Raw genomic sequence first — 14,775 nt, 5'->3', positions numbered from 1 at the left:
GAGTTTTTGAAAAGATTTTAATAAAAATCAGGTTTTGATAAAAACGAGTTTTTGAAAAGATTTTAATAATAATCGGGTTTTGATAAAAACGTGTTTTCAAATAAAAGATCTTTATAAAACAGAGTTTTACTAAAACATGTTTTCAAATTTTCTAAAAGGATTTGGAAAAATACTTTTTAGATATAAACAGACTTTGAGTTGAAAAAGAAAATCTAATATGGAAAACTTATCTTTTTAAGTTTAAAAGATAAAGATAGAAAAAGATAAAGTTTTATCCCTTAAATCAAGGATTAAAAGATAAAGATATTTTTAAGTGATTTTCGTCCAAACCAAGTCCTATAAAAGGGAATCATAATTCACTTTTAAATCTCACGTTTTCAGAGAGAAAAATCGAGTCTATTAAAAGCTGAAAACTATTTCCTCCGGCACTGAGCATAGCAGTGAACGAGTCAGATTTAAGTTATTATTCCGATTGTAATTGTCCTCTACTTGCTTGACTAAGAAGCACATTATTGAGAATCATTCTTTTTCTGTAACTTTAACATTATAGAGAGTGTCAACACTTAGAGTTAAGTGTTGGGAGTCATTACTAGGGTTAGTAGTGAGGGGAATCTTATTGTATCAAGAGTTTGATATTTTAGGATTCAAAGAAATAAAGAGTTTTGTTTCTTGTGGACGTAGATCTCAGAGGTGAGACTGAACCACGTTATATTTTGTGTTTACGTGTAAAATCTAATATCTTTTAGTTTATTATTCGAAAAAAAAAACTAAAAGATATTAGATTTTACACGTAAAGAGTCCAAGTAACATAGGTTGCCACACATAATTATTCTCTAAATTATAAGTAATGCATATGTAAATCAAAGGAGACGTCTTTGCCAAATACACCAACTTTGTTTGCTATTTGGTTGAAAATTCACTTTGTAACCTTAAAGTCATGAGATCAAATCCTCCCAACTATGCTACTTGGAAATAAGGTTTCCTCTTACCTTTTCCTCCTACTGTAAAGTGTCTGGCCCGTAAGAACACTGTGTAAGTTGAGGTCTAGATAGATTCCTCTTTACTAAAAAAAAAATATTTGCCAAATAAAGTGTTGTACTGCTACAACTCATATATCTTAACTTGGGCACCAAGTATTACTTGGTCTAGTAGTAAGGTTTGTATCTATGGCGTGAGATTCTCTTAGCATCCCCCACTCCCAAAAGATATCGCCTGTGCAGCTGGATCGAATTAAAGTATGGGAGATTATGGTCTAGTATTGCACTTCAGTGCTTCACCTTACTAATCTTTAGAAAAAAATATATATACATATACGTATTTATCCGTAGATTGTGCTCCAACAATGCAAAATAGAATATTTACGAAAATGAAAACGAACATTTTACTCTTGAAATAGAACACACTTACATAAACGAACATTTTACTGTTGAAGTGGAAAATTATAAGAGTTCACTTTTGAAAACAAACATTTACTGTCGTTGAAGTGTAACATTACTAGAATTCAATTATTACAAAAATAAACATTATATTGTTGAAGTGAAACATTGCCAAAATTGAATTACTTAAATAGAACATTTTCTCATCAAAGATAGAACATATTTTCACGAAAAATAGAAAATATTTTTTGCCGAAAATAAGCTATAAACGAATACTTTTTAAAATAGAACATTTACTTATTAATAATGGAACACATTTAGTGGGTGCACCGTGCTCCTGAAAGCACACTAGAATTTTCAAAATACATATACTAAACTTAGGACATCTTTGCATATCGTGCCAAACTTTTCATTCAAGGTAAAACACATCTGGTCTTTCCCTCTCACCTTCTTCGGAGTTCACTCATGGTACACCCGGGTGTACCATGAGCATGGTACACTCAGGGGTATTTTAGTAATAAATTAGAACTTCAGGTGCTCATTTGACACCAAATTTGCTCATATGAGTATTTTGCTCATTTACTCCTTTGCTCATTTTGCTCATTTTGTAATAAAAATGTTTGCTCATTTTCTTAAATGGATAGAAATGTTTGCTCATTTGTTCATTTTGCTTATTTGCTCATTCGCTCATTTTGCTCATTTGGAGAAAATAGTCTTGGGTGTACCATAAGTATGGTACACCCAGGTGTATTATAAATATTCTCCCTTCTTCGCTTTCCATTGATTAACTCAACATTATCTCACGCATTCTTGAACCCAAACTTTTTTTTTTACACTTTGATTATCATTATTTTATAATATATATGTAAGAACTATGAGAAAATGAAAAAATGTTAATCGGTAAATTTCCATTGAAACAAAATGGCAAAATTGCACATAATAAATTTATAACAACGATAATAATAACCACAATGTCAAATTGACGCAGTCGGAAACTATGGAGATTAGCAAGCACTAATCTCGTATTAAGAACAAGCATATTCACAAGCGATGAATCTGTAAAAACTCCGGAATCCACCAGAAAGAGTATAAACTCTGTGATATTATTAAAAGTCAAAAACTGCCTCCAAACATTGACCTAATAATGTTTAAATACGTTAAACAAAACCCTAAAACGAAATTAAGGAAATAATTAAATTCGAAAATAATTAAAAAGCTGATTTCGGGCCTTAAACGGACCCGGATGGCCTAAGACGCCTATACATCACAGCATAGCGGTGAGTTTGACTCGTTGGCCGTTCCGCTTCCGAAAAGGTATCACAATAGTCAATCGGACTCCGTCGGCCCATTTTTCGCAAAACAGTTTAGGCCTTTTTCCGCAAATCCTTCTCGAACTTTTCCGCTAGTCTGCCTACGTCACAAATTATTAATGTCAGTAAGATGGTGTTAAACCGTATGTGTCCAGACTTTATTTTCAATAAAAATATTAATGGTACCAAATCGTTGAAACTTATACTACCTCTGTTTTTTTTAGTTGCAACGATTAGACATTTTCTACTCACACTTTATGTCTAATCGTTGCAACTAAAAAAAACAGAGGTAGTAGAAAATAAGTATTTCAAGAGAAGATGTGGTTTCTAAGTGATAGATTTTTGTTCTTTTTATCTACAAATATATTACCACGTTTATTTTGAAAATATTCTAACTAAATAGCTTTTGCTAAAATTTATGAGGTAATCTTATGGTAAATCTTAAATCTCCGGATCAACTCACGGTTCCTCACTGTTAGGAGTTAGGAAGGCAGTCGAAACTCGAAACCAACAAAATGCCAACTTACTTTTATGACAAGTTGACTTGAGCAAATGTTTGACTAATTTAAGGGTGAAATCTGGAAGGAGGAGTTATATACTTAAAGTAATTAATATTTGATGACTCAAGTTTTGTATCCATCTGTCCTTTAAATATCTCTCTCCACAGTCCACATAAACCTTGCTACTGTTAAATCTTAATTAAGGAAGTGTACTGTATTAGTGACCAAGGTCCAAGGTTGTACTACATTGCATCGTTCAACATTTTTGTTTTCTGAAAAAACAATATTTCACTCTAGCCTTTTTTTTTTTTTTTTTTTTTTGAAGGGACTCTATTTTCATATGATACACCAAAATGCAAGTGAAAAGTAGATTATTGTTTTAGACAGGAAATAATGGTCCTTCACTCGTATTTGGAGTGGATGAGATCAATTCATATATGGTTAAAAAGAAAACGAGTGTATTTATCATACTTAGGTGTATCATATTCAAGATTAATTTTTGTTTATTTGGAACTTTCTTTTATTTAGATAATATTAAATGAGCAATGAGTAAAAAAAATAAACCTTGAGTGTACCATGTCCACGATACACCCGGATATATAATAAAAAAATTAAAAATGAACAATTAAAGTCTTATAATTTTAAGGAGTTACTGCTGACATTGTGAATTTGTCCGTGACAAAATTTAACGTATCTTTTTTCATAGAGAAATTTTATTAATTGAAAGCCAAACGACATTTACAATAGACATTAAAGAAAAACAATATATAATCAAACAAGATCAAATCAAATTCGTCTTCGTAGAAACTACAATAAACTAGATCAAGGAATACAACATAACCTCCCTTATATTTGCTAAATCAAGCAGCTATTTATTTATAATGAAGTCTATCAATCTGACATGGTCCCCGTTCTTTTGGACTGAGAGAAACTGAAATTAACTAAATTGAATTGAGATAAACTGAATTGCTGAGAGAAACTAAACTGAATTGAACTGAAAATAAGTCCAAAAGAACAGGACCATTAGTTTGGGGAAGAGCATTTTTGATCGAACCATGTTGACCGCATTCGAATTTTCAATATCTTCATGTTGATACTATTGAACTTCAACCAATCAGAATAATTTTTCATACCTAAACACAAACAAACCAGACTCATAACTCCTATAGGGGAGAAGGAGATCTCCACAATAAAGACTAAAAAGCCCATAGTAGGGTTCGAGAAACTCTCATAAAGAGAGACTAATTTATTCAACAAAACAAGAAAATAAACTAAAAACTGAAAATAAGAAAGAAAGGTTTACCATGAATAAACTCATCCATGACAACCCCTAACTAATGAAAAAGGGGTAGGGGAGAAGAGGGAGCGGCTAGAAAACTAGATTTAGGGGAGAAGAGGGTGGGCAGCTAGAGAGAAAACTAGGTTTAGGGGAGAAAAGGGGGGGTATTGTAACGTGTGACCCTCTCGCAACCTTGTCTTTGTTAGTTGCCAACTCTCCTCTTATTTCATGCAAGTACGTACACTCATTTCACAAATATCAAAATTCATGTAAAAGTAACATTATAATTATTGAATATCATATTTTTTAGTGGTAGTTCATTGGAGTACCATCCTAAATTTCAGGGCATTGTCTCGGATATGAATCCGCATCCCAATAATTTGTCGGGACATTTACTTTACTGTTTAGCTTAGTACTTAGCCTTTGAGTTGGCCTGCTCTTACTTTGCTGTTTAGCCTGGTACTCAACCTATGAGTTGGCCTTCCCTGCAGGCTAGTAGCCTAGGAGGGGTTGGTCTTCGAACCAATTATCTTTCAATGAAAATAATAATCGAGTATCATATTTTTAGCCTAAGAATATTATTACTTCACGTTACATCTATTTCAGAAGAAGGAAGTATTAATTTTTCTATAGAACAATTATTACTGTAACATTTATTATTTGTGATCCTTTATCGGACACGGGAATATACAAAAGCCATATATACTATATCGATTTTTCGGAAAATAGAGAAGACAAAATATTTAATTGAGAAAAATACATGAACTACAATACTTTGGGTATATGATGTAGCTTAATTGGTAAGTTCGTGGAGGATGGCAGTTGAGGTCAAATATTGAATCTCGTCTATGTTTTTGTTTTGTTTTTTTAGTAATAAGGAGAAGGAAAATATCCAAACCTCAACTCTCACAGTTTCTTGGTCTGAATTTATAGTTAAATTCTTTGAAAGTAGAGGGGAAGATAGATAAGATAATCCTTACCCCTCCTCTTTAGGATGTTAAGGCGAGAGTCTTGCCAAGTGACCACGTACTACTTGATTGAATCTCGTCTAAATTGATGATACATTGGCCTTAGCTTCATGTTTGAAACCTGTCTACTCTTTCTACTCTAGATTATTAGATTTTTTTTTTGAATAGTAAAATTAATTCATTAATAAAAAGTCATACGACATCTACATAAGCAATCGAATCAAACAAATACATAAGTTGAATCAAACAAAAATTTCCTTCATAAAAACTACGATCGTCAAACAAATCTTGCAATGTGGAACATATCCCGCTTATATCGCTGGAAAATACAGCCTTGTTGGAGAGACAATCTAACGATCCCTTGTAGTCGTGAGGATGATTTCCGTCGGATTCATCTGACCGTATTCGAAAAATTGATAACCTTTGTGATCCCGCATAATTCTTCACTAACAAAATAATTTCACGGCAATCCATTAGATCTAGTATCCCGGATTGTAACCTGTAGAAATTCCCCCTTTAAAAGAGGAGAAAAACCATGTCTTTCGAAGGAGGTCGAAAAACCTTGTCTTTCGAAGGAGATCGAAAAACCTTTTCTTACGAAGGAGATCGAAAACCCTTTCTTTCGAGGGAGAAATCGTTATTGGAAACCTAAAAACAAATTAAAAAAAACAAAGGTGGGGGTTTCCAACGGTAAAAACCGATGGAAGCCCCTTTAAAAATCAACAATGGAGGCTAGGGTTTTTGTAAGTAGAGAGGAGAGAGGGGAGAGAGAAAAAAACTTACTTTTGCGGAACGTGATATGCTTAATTAAGTGCTACTCTAGATTATTAGATGGGTTGCTTACTAACTAGCTAAATTTACAATGTTTAGTTATTATGATGAGGTTTGGCATGCCAGAATTAACCAGCTTGTGCTACATACGAATACGATCCAACCCTATTGTACATACAGGATACAGCAACATAAATTTGTTACAAATATTAAACTGATGCAATTAAATTCAACAAACTATAGCATTGAAGAAGATCTCCGCCAAATTCGTTTTAATGATACACCCCCACTACAGTGATAATATATCAGCTAACGTCCTTTTATTAATTAGTATTAACTGCAGCAATTGGATCAAAGTGAGTCACCTCCCTTCTCTTTATAGCATCACCAGGCGTGGAATGACATCACAACGTGCTCATCCAACGCCCTCCAATATTAACTTAAGTATGAACTGTCCAATTTGCTGCAAATTATAAGGAAATTTAACTAGTGTAAAAGATAGAGAAACATGCTCAACATAAATATAAATATGTATTTCAATTGAAGTCCTTTTTCGAAATAAAATAATCCCCAATCATCAAAAAAGAAAAATATTCATGGTTGGTTTTGGTTATTTCAACGGGTAGGTTTGAACTAGTCGTTTCTTTTAACTGTTTGACTATTGACTCATTGATGGGCGTGTTTGGCAACAATAGTTGTAGTAATAGCTTTTACTCCCTCCGTCCTAAAATATAGTTCCCATTTCCCTTTTTTCACGGTAATTTATGCAAGTAGAATATAAGAGGTATAATAAAGATTTTTTGTGTATTCAAAAAAAATGTTGTATGGGAAAAGATGATTTTAGGAGAGAGAGTGGAGAATAATTGGTGAAAGAGCACTAATTGTAACATTTTGGTTGAATAAATAAAGGAAAAAACAAAATTCAAGAAGCAAATAAATGATGGGACACGATTTTTCTAGACAAATTAAGGAAAAATGTGGAACTAAATATGGAAATGGGAACTATATTTTGGGACATCCAAAATGGAAATGGGAACTATATTTTGGGACGGAGGGAGTAGTTATTAGAGTAGTTGTTAGCTGTGTTGGTAGCTGTTAGTGGTTGGTGTGTAGCTGTTAGCTGTTAATTGTCCAAGTAGCGGAATAAGATATTGATGTTCGGTAAAAAAAGCTGTCAAAGTAGTTGTTTACAGATAATTAATTAAAAACTCAAACAAAACTTTAATATATAATTTATGCACCACTAAAACTACCCCAAAAGCTACAAATTGTGGTTTTTCACAAACACTACTCAAACACTACTTTTAACACTAAAAGCTACTTACACCACTATTTTGCCAAACACTACTATTTTTCTTAATTAGTTTTTTGACCTAGTCAAGACACTAAAAGCTACTTAAAAAACTTGTAAAGAACTTGTGCCAAACACGCTCTTTATAAATATGTATTTTAATTTCTTTAAATGTGTATTTATTTTTACAAAAAACTTTAATTCATGTCAAGACACAACATACATATGACATGGAAAACGTACTAATAAGAATTTTCTTGTATACCATGTATCTTAAGTCTCAATATTAAGCCTGGTTTTTGTACGAGTAAATTATACCTTCTTGACTCTTAATTTCTTGTAATATTTGACCACAAACTTAATTTATTTGGATCTTCAACTTCACAAAAAAACTAAAAGGGGACTATCACTTTGTGCTTAGTTAAATTCAACTTTTGAATGAAATCACAACATGAAGTCTATGATCCAGGCAAAGGAAGGTGTCCAACTTTGACTTTTGAGGACGATTTCATTAATGTTCTCATTTAATGGTAAACTTGTTCTCAATAATATAATCTTGTATTCATATGCAAATTTATGACTTAGCTTGTATGCATAATGATTAGCAAATTCTATAGTAGTGTAATTTATTCAATTATATTCACCTCATCCTTGTATAATTAATTGCCTTAATTATACGATCACATAATAGCTATAAGTCATTAGTGTAGTATTGACTGCCTTGGTTATCTACCCAACCTAACATACATGTACATGAACCTGCATGGAAATATTGTTAAACTCTATAGTCTAGACATATAATGGAAGAAATTTAACAAAGGCACTGCTACTAACCAAGGATGTCTTGGCGTAGTGGTTAAGATTGAGGTGCTGTGAACGATAGGTCACAGGCTCGAATTCCCTTCCCTTCTTTATACTTTGTACCGCCTTCGTGGCTCATATGGATCAAAAAACAAAGGCACTGCTACTACTTATGAAACTCTCTACCAACTCTAAAATACACCAAAGCATGATCTTCTGTTATCAATACGTATAATTGCTACAGTAACAGTAATGAAACAGACGTCGGGAACATTATATGGGAGGAATTTAAACACAGTTAAAGAAAAAATAAGAAAATTGACACTTCCTAGCTCATCGGCAACCTTATTACTATCTTTGTTTTCATGCCGTCAATGCATAACTTTAACCATCTATATATCTAATTATAAATTACCAAAAACAATACAAATCTGATATTTTAAAAATATATATTAAGACAAATCATCTAGCAAGATCCCACATGACGATATTTTTCTTTACATACAAATAACAAATGATGGTCCAACTAGTGTATATAAATAGCGCAAATATACAAAGTGTGTAAATATAGATAATCTAGGGAGTACGTATATATTTTTTAAAAGGATCCAGGGAATATGTACTTGCAATAAACAAGGGAAATTTTCCATTATTCAAGCATAACAAACCTAAATGACAGCAAAATCGACTGTGAGATGTGCATGATCAGAAAGCGAGTAATTATCAGGCCAAGTCCCTTCCTCCACTTCTTGAGGGAAAAGTGTGGCATTCTTCACCACAAATCCAATAGTAGCTGCAGAATTTTGTGCTTCATCAACACTATTGTTACCATGTTCTTCATGTTGAAAACCACACAGCAAAAAGTTTGTCACATCAGCAATTCCATCTCCATCTGCATCTAGATGTTTCCATATTTCCCTGATATCCTCATCATGTAGGCCTCCATGACTGCGAGGGTGCCCACTTATGCCCAACTGCGATCAGATTTAATTACAAAGTTCTAATATTTATCACAGTATGTAGGATTTCAAGCAGGTTAAGCTTTAAGTATTGGTGACATTTTTGTAGTACTATTAGCACGACAAAAACCTTATGTTACCTGTACAAGTGCTTGAGCAAAGTCGGTGTAGGTTATAGAACTGTTTCTTATACGCAGAGTTTCTGGCAACTGATCAACACCTCCTGTAATAACTTTGTGCAGCAAATTCTGTGGATTCAATGTCCATAAAAAATCAATTTCCTGCACGGTAAAACTATAACTAACCACAAGAAATTCAATTACAATCACATACGTTTATGTTTCCCAATATTGCTTCCATGAAGCTCTCTTTTAAAGGTTTCTGGGACTTCTGGGAATTCTGGAGCCAAATGAAATCCACTCCACAAATATTTCCTCTGTGGTTGCGATGACTAACCCACTGCAAAACGAGTGAACATTCAGTACTTCACTACAAATATGATCTGATATCAGTATATCAATGCATATTGCATAGCACAGACCTTTTGTGATTCTTCAGTATCATGCTCAGAATGGTGAGCAATATCATAGGACGAGACAAAACCTTGAGATCGCAAAAACTTGTAAACATGTCCCTTCTTACTTCCATTCCAATCCCTGTGCAAATGTATGTAAACACACAGCTCAGCCAGAAGAATATACAGGATTTTCAAACCCTCTAAAAAGATCAACATGACATGCAAAGCCGCAATTAAACTATAAATACCCACAGAGGATGACAGGTAATGGGAAGGCATATTTCTCCATGTATGACCTGATATATTGCAAAATCTTGTAAACCTTCAAAGGGAAAAGATAAAAGAAGAATTTTAACTCTGACATCTAGACTTTTAGCTGACTAGAATAAGAAACTTCATACTAAAGACAGAAAGCAGCACCTGTTGTAGCCTAAGGAAACAATATCTTGAATCATGAGGAAATATCAAATGAGTATTTACAATTATCGCTTCCTTCAATATATTGGAGGTAGTGTTCTGTGTAATGTCACAACATAGCTCAACATGTAAAACTTGTGCTACACGATCAGCAATATCATTGAACAACAATTCCCTGTAACTTAACAACCGGAATTGGCTTTGATGTACTGCTGTTAACAAACCTGCGATAAGGTATCTATAAAGGCCCAAAACAAAGTAGTAAGTGCTAATAAAGAGAATGTTACCATGCCAACTAGAACATATATGATCTACACATCCATAGTGACACATTTTACAATTTGATTTTAAAATATTCGACCACACGGTTCTATCTTTGAATAAAATGGTACTAAGAAGTATTATATAGAATCAATAAATTCCATAGGAATAGTAGAAAATCCCTCCGTGATACATTTATTACTTTTAGTACAATGAGTGATAGAGGGATCAAATGGTATAGTTCGCTTGTTGGTAGCTTGGAGGATTAGACGTATTACTATAGCTTTCCAATTGGCTGGAAGTGTAAAATTATACACCCAAAATTCCTACATGCCAAATAGTTCATCCTGTCTGGTCAGAAAAAAGTGTCACAATGGCATGCCTCAGATCATCGTGTCCTGCCTAAAAAAAGTGTCTAAAACTATCATTACAAGTCTGCTGGTTTTATGCAGAAGGATATCCAGTGTCTTAGGAATATGCCAAAGCTGATACTAAAAGTTGAACATGTTGAAAAAATAATTTAGGATGTCAATAAGACTAAATACTCTTACAGTTACCATGCATCAAAAGGTATAATAGGCTTTCCAGTTTTGTTCAAGTACCGATTATCCAATCATTTAGAGCTCCTAAAGGAAGATATAAGAGGTAAGTAAATGTACCATCACCACGATTGTTTGTTCGAGCAAGCGTGTAAGTTCGATAACCCGTGTCATGAAGCCTTTTCTCATACATCCCAACTAGTTCTTCATTATCCACCCAAAATTCCTACAAGAAAAACTGGAGATCATACTTCCTCTTTTTAATTGCAACATTTCATTTTTATCACTATTCATTAACCAACTTTGTTAAGCTATATCGTATTATTATATAAAGTAAAGTGGGGTCTTTTTAAATTATTCCCAATACAAGAATTCCAAATATTATACTTCCTCCATTCCGTTTTAAATGAAACGTTTGCTTTTTCACGCAACCCAACGCGCTTCTTTAGTCATTAATATCTTTAGTTGTGTAAACGTAAAAAATATAAAAAAGTTATAATTTGATAGTATACATCGAGACGAATCTAACAAGATCCCACTTGACTATGTTTTTCTTTATATAATAGCGATAAATTGGAGTTAAAATTGATCAGTTAACCAACTTTGTTAAGCTATATCGTATTATTATATAAAGTAAAGTGGGGTCTTTTTAAATTATTCCCAATACAAGAATTCCAAATATTATACTTCCTCTGTTCCGTTTTAAATGAAACGTTTGCTTTTTCACGCAACCCAACGCGCTTCTTTAGTCATTAATATCTTTAGTTGTGTAAACGTAAAAAATATAAAAAAGTTATAATTTGATAGTATGCATCGAGACGAATCTAACAAGATCCCACTTGACTATGTTTTTCTTTATATAATAGCGATAAATTGGAGTTAAAATTGATCAGTGAATAGTGTCATTTCATCCAATGTTTCATTTAAAACAGAACGGATGAAGTATACTGTAATAGATATTAACGTTGAAAGAAGCATCTCGACAAACGTAGAAAACAAAATGATGCCATTAAAAAAACACAGGAAGTACTATAAAGTGACAGAATAACTGAAGATAATATCTTATACACTTTCATATTTTTCCAATATATAATAAACTAAAGGTATGTTCTCCCTAGCTCATTTTTACTTCAATTTAATTCAGTTGCAATCGGTTCAGTTCAATCCAATTCAGTTATAATCAGTTCAGCTCCAACTATCATTTCTATTAGTTATAATTCACTTCAATTCAGTTGAGTTGTAGAAGCTCATTTCAATTCAGTTTAATTGCAATCAGTTCAGTTGTTTTATGTCGAAGAGAACATGTCTTAAGACTCACCTGCAAACATATTACAGAGGATTTCAAGTGAAGCAACCTATCCAATATGCTTTGGTTCCGACTAAGCCAAGCCTCCCGAAACTCACTTTCACGTACCTGAAAGTGAAATCATATGGAGACATCAGAGATAAAATCATGAAGACAATCCAACAAGAACATAAACAGAAATTTATGGGACAACAAAAGACATATTACCCCTCCACCAAGCCGCTTGTAAATAGGAGCAAGGATATTAAAAGTGGTGCACGAAATTGTAGTAGTGTTACTATGAGTACAATCCCAATTACGTGAGAATTGTTTATTTGGAATTGGATGTTCTACTTGTTGATTTAAGGAATTTAGTGGCTTAACCATGTCAGGATATGCAAAGTTGAAGGAAAGACGATAACACATTTCACAGCAGACTTTCATCATACACTCATCACGCATATCAAAGTCTGACACATGCTAATGCTGAAAATACCAATCAATTAGCTACCATCAATTTGATTTTATAGGAATGAAAATATTGGGCACAAAAGTTTGTAAGCAAGGAAGATCAGAATTTGAATTTGGGATGTATTCCAAATTAGGACTTGTTAGGGTGTGGGTGTTCTTGTGGTGGTGAGACATTAGACACAATTACACAAGTGACAAGTCTACAAATGATTGACAGGGAAGTAAGAGGCTTACGATGAGGAGGAGTTTGAGTGAATTTCAGGGTGTTTATGTGGATTTTTAATTTGTATATATTGGGAAGAATATACCCACAAGAGGAGGGGAGGGAGAGGAGATAACATAAATAAAAAGAGATGTTGAAAGGGAGAGGAAGTGTTGGCGTCTTATGGTGAGAGGTCAAAATGATCTCTCATTTTGGTAGTTGGAAGTATAAAAGTAATTCTTACTTTGATATCAAATCTTTGGTGTTTGGATCATCTTGAGTTTTAAAACAATTCTACAAAGGTAGAGTTTGACTAATATCAATCATTTAATAAAAAAGTCAATGACTCATATATTATCTTTTCAAAATTCCTCCTACTTTTTCTCATTAAAATCCACATCCTAATTTTCTTCTCCTACTAATATGAACTTTTGATTTTAAAATGTAGGCAAAATTGGGCTCAACACCCTAAATAGCTCGGATGCACCCAACACCACCAACTACTACTAGTAGCCTAAACACCATCAACTATGCGGTAGGGTGCATTCCATACCATAAATAAGGACGGAAGCCTAAAATATTGCCGAAGACAGTGGTTTTTATAGTACAAAATGCACCCCACCCCCAGTTGGTGGTACAGACTACACCTCACCCCGTAGTTGGTAGTGTTTAGGCTATTAGTCATATATAGTTGGTGGTGTTCGATGCACCCGAGCTATAATTCGGGGAATTTTGCCTAAAATGTATGGTTCAAATACAACTCTACCTTATATAGTTTTATAAAACTCTAGAGGATCCGAACTCAAATCTTTGGTGTAGGTTTGTACCAAAGCTCGAGAGGCCAAAATTTTGTTATTTGGAGGTACCAAAGTAAGAGTTACTTTGATATTACTGGTACCAAAGCTCAAAGTTAATACCAAAGTAAGTATAATATAATTGGTACCAAAGCTCAAAGTTGATACCAAAGTTTACTTATACTTGGGTACCAAAGTAAGAGTTATTTTTGTATTGGATTCAATTTTACTGAACTTTGATATAAGTTTGTACAAAGTTCAAAATCAGTTTTTGTCTTTTTACACAAAATGTCAAAAATAACCTTGTGAGAGGTCATTATGGCCTATCACAATGAGACACTTATTCAACTTCTGAAGGGGGACTCGAGTGTAAATTTTTGACAGCACAAGAGTAGAGACAAAGTAAAAGTGTCTCTCAAGTCTCAACATTGTCAAATGGAAAAAAAAAAAAAAAGTGTCTCACATGAAAACATAAGATATCCATGTAACAAAATAATAAATATGAACTATTTATAAAAATAGTAACTCCTCCTATCCCATGTCAATCACAACATACACTTGTATGGTTGTGCACATAATTTAAGAAAGTAGATAAAGTAGAACATGGGCTGACTCATTGCTGACACGGGAGGCACATAGTAAGTATTGTATAAAATTGTCTTATCATATTACTTTATGTCCACCAAACTTTAAAGATCACTTTGTATAAGTTAGAAAGGTATTTATAAGTTAAATGAGTCAATTTTAGATTCCATAAATTACCCTTTTACGATAACAAGTTACAATGATCTTTACTATAAACTACGGTAAAACGATCTCATATGAGAATTAAGCACAAAATAATTAGGCGCACACAAGATATATCCTATTATAATTAGGCGCACACAAGATATATCCTATTATAATTAGGCGCACACTCTATTTAAAAGTCCACCTACTTTTTCCATTGCTTCCCGTAAACTTCCCTATATCTACAAACACAATTTATTCATAATTGTTAGGAACAAGGCAAAACTTAGATGCACAGCCCTATC

The 14,775-nt window shown here is 33.2% G+C and overlaps 1 protein-coding gene across 1 annotated transcript; it reads right to left on the bottom strand.

Moving 5' to 3' along the window:
• Positions 1-8,728: 8,728 nt before the first annotated feature.
• On the bottom strand, positions 8,729-12,973 carry LOC104899833 (uncharacterized calcium-binding protein At1g02270). The gene is made up of 9 exons (XM_010687113.3): positions 12,503-12,973; positions 12,308-12,403; positions 11,110-11,215; positions 10,193-10,413; positions 10,021-10,094; positions 9,797-9,911; positions 9,589-9,714; positions 9,396-9,503; positions 8,729-9,270 (listed from the first exon to the last, which is right to left on the bottom strand). Exons 1-9 carry the CDS (start codon positions 12,734-12,736, stop codon positions 8,965-8,967), a joined length of 1,386 nt encoding a protein of 461 aa, XP_010685415.2. The 5' UTR covers positions 12,737-12,973; the 3' UTR covers positions 8,729-8,964.
• Between the last annotated feature and the right edge of the window lie 1,802 nt (positions 12,974-14,775).

Source organism: Beta vulgaris, chromosome 7, assembly GCF_026745355.1.
Source record: "Beta vulgaris subsp. vulgaris cultivar EL10 chromosome 7, EL10.2, whole genome shotgun sequence".
NCBI lineage: Eukaryota > Viridiplantae > Streptophyta > Magnoliopsida > Caryophyllales > Amaranthaceae > Beta > Beta vulgaris.
Note: the sequence above shows the minus strand (reverse complement) of the source record. Positions and strands in the feature narration are given on the sequence as shown.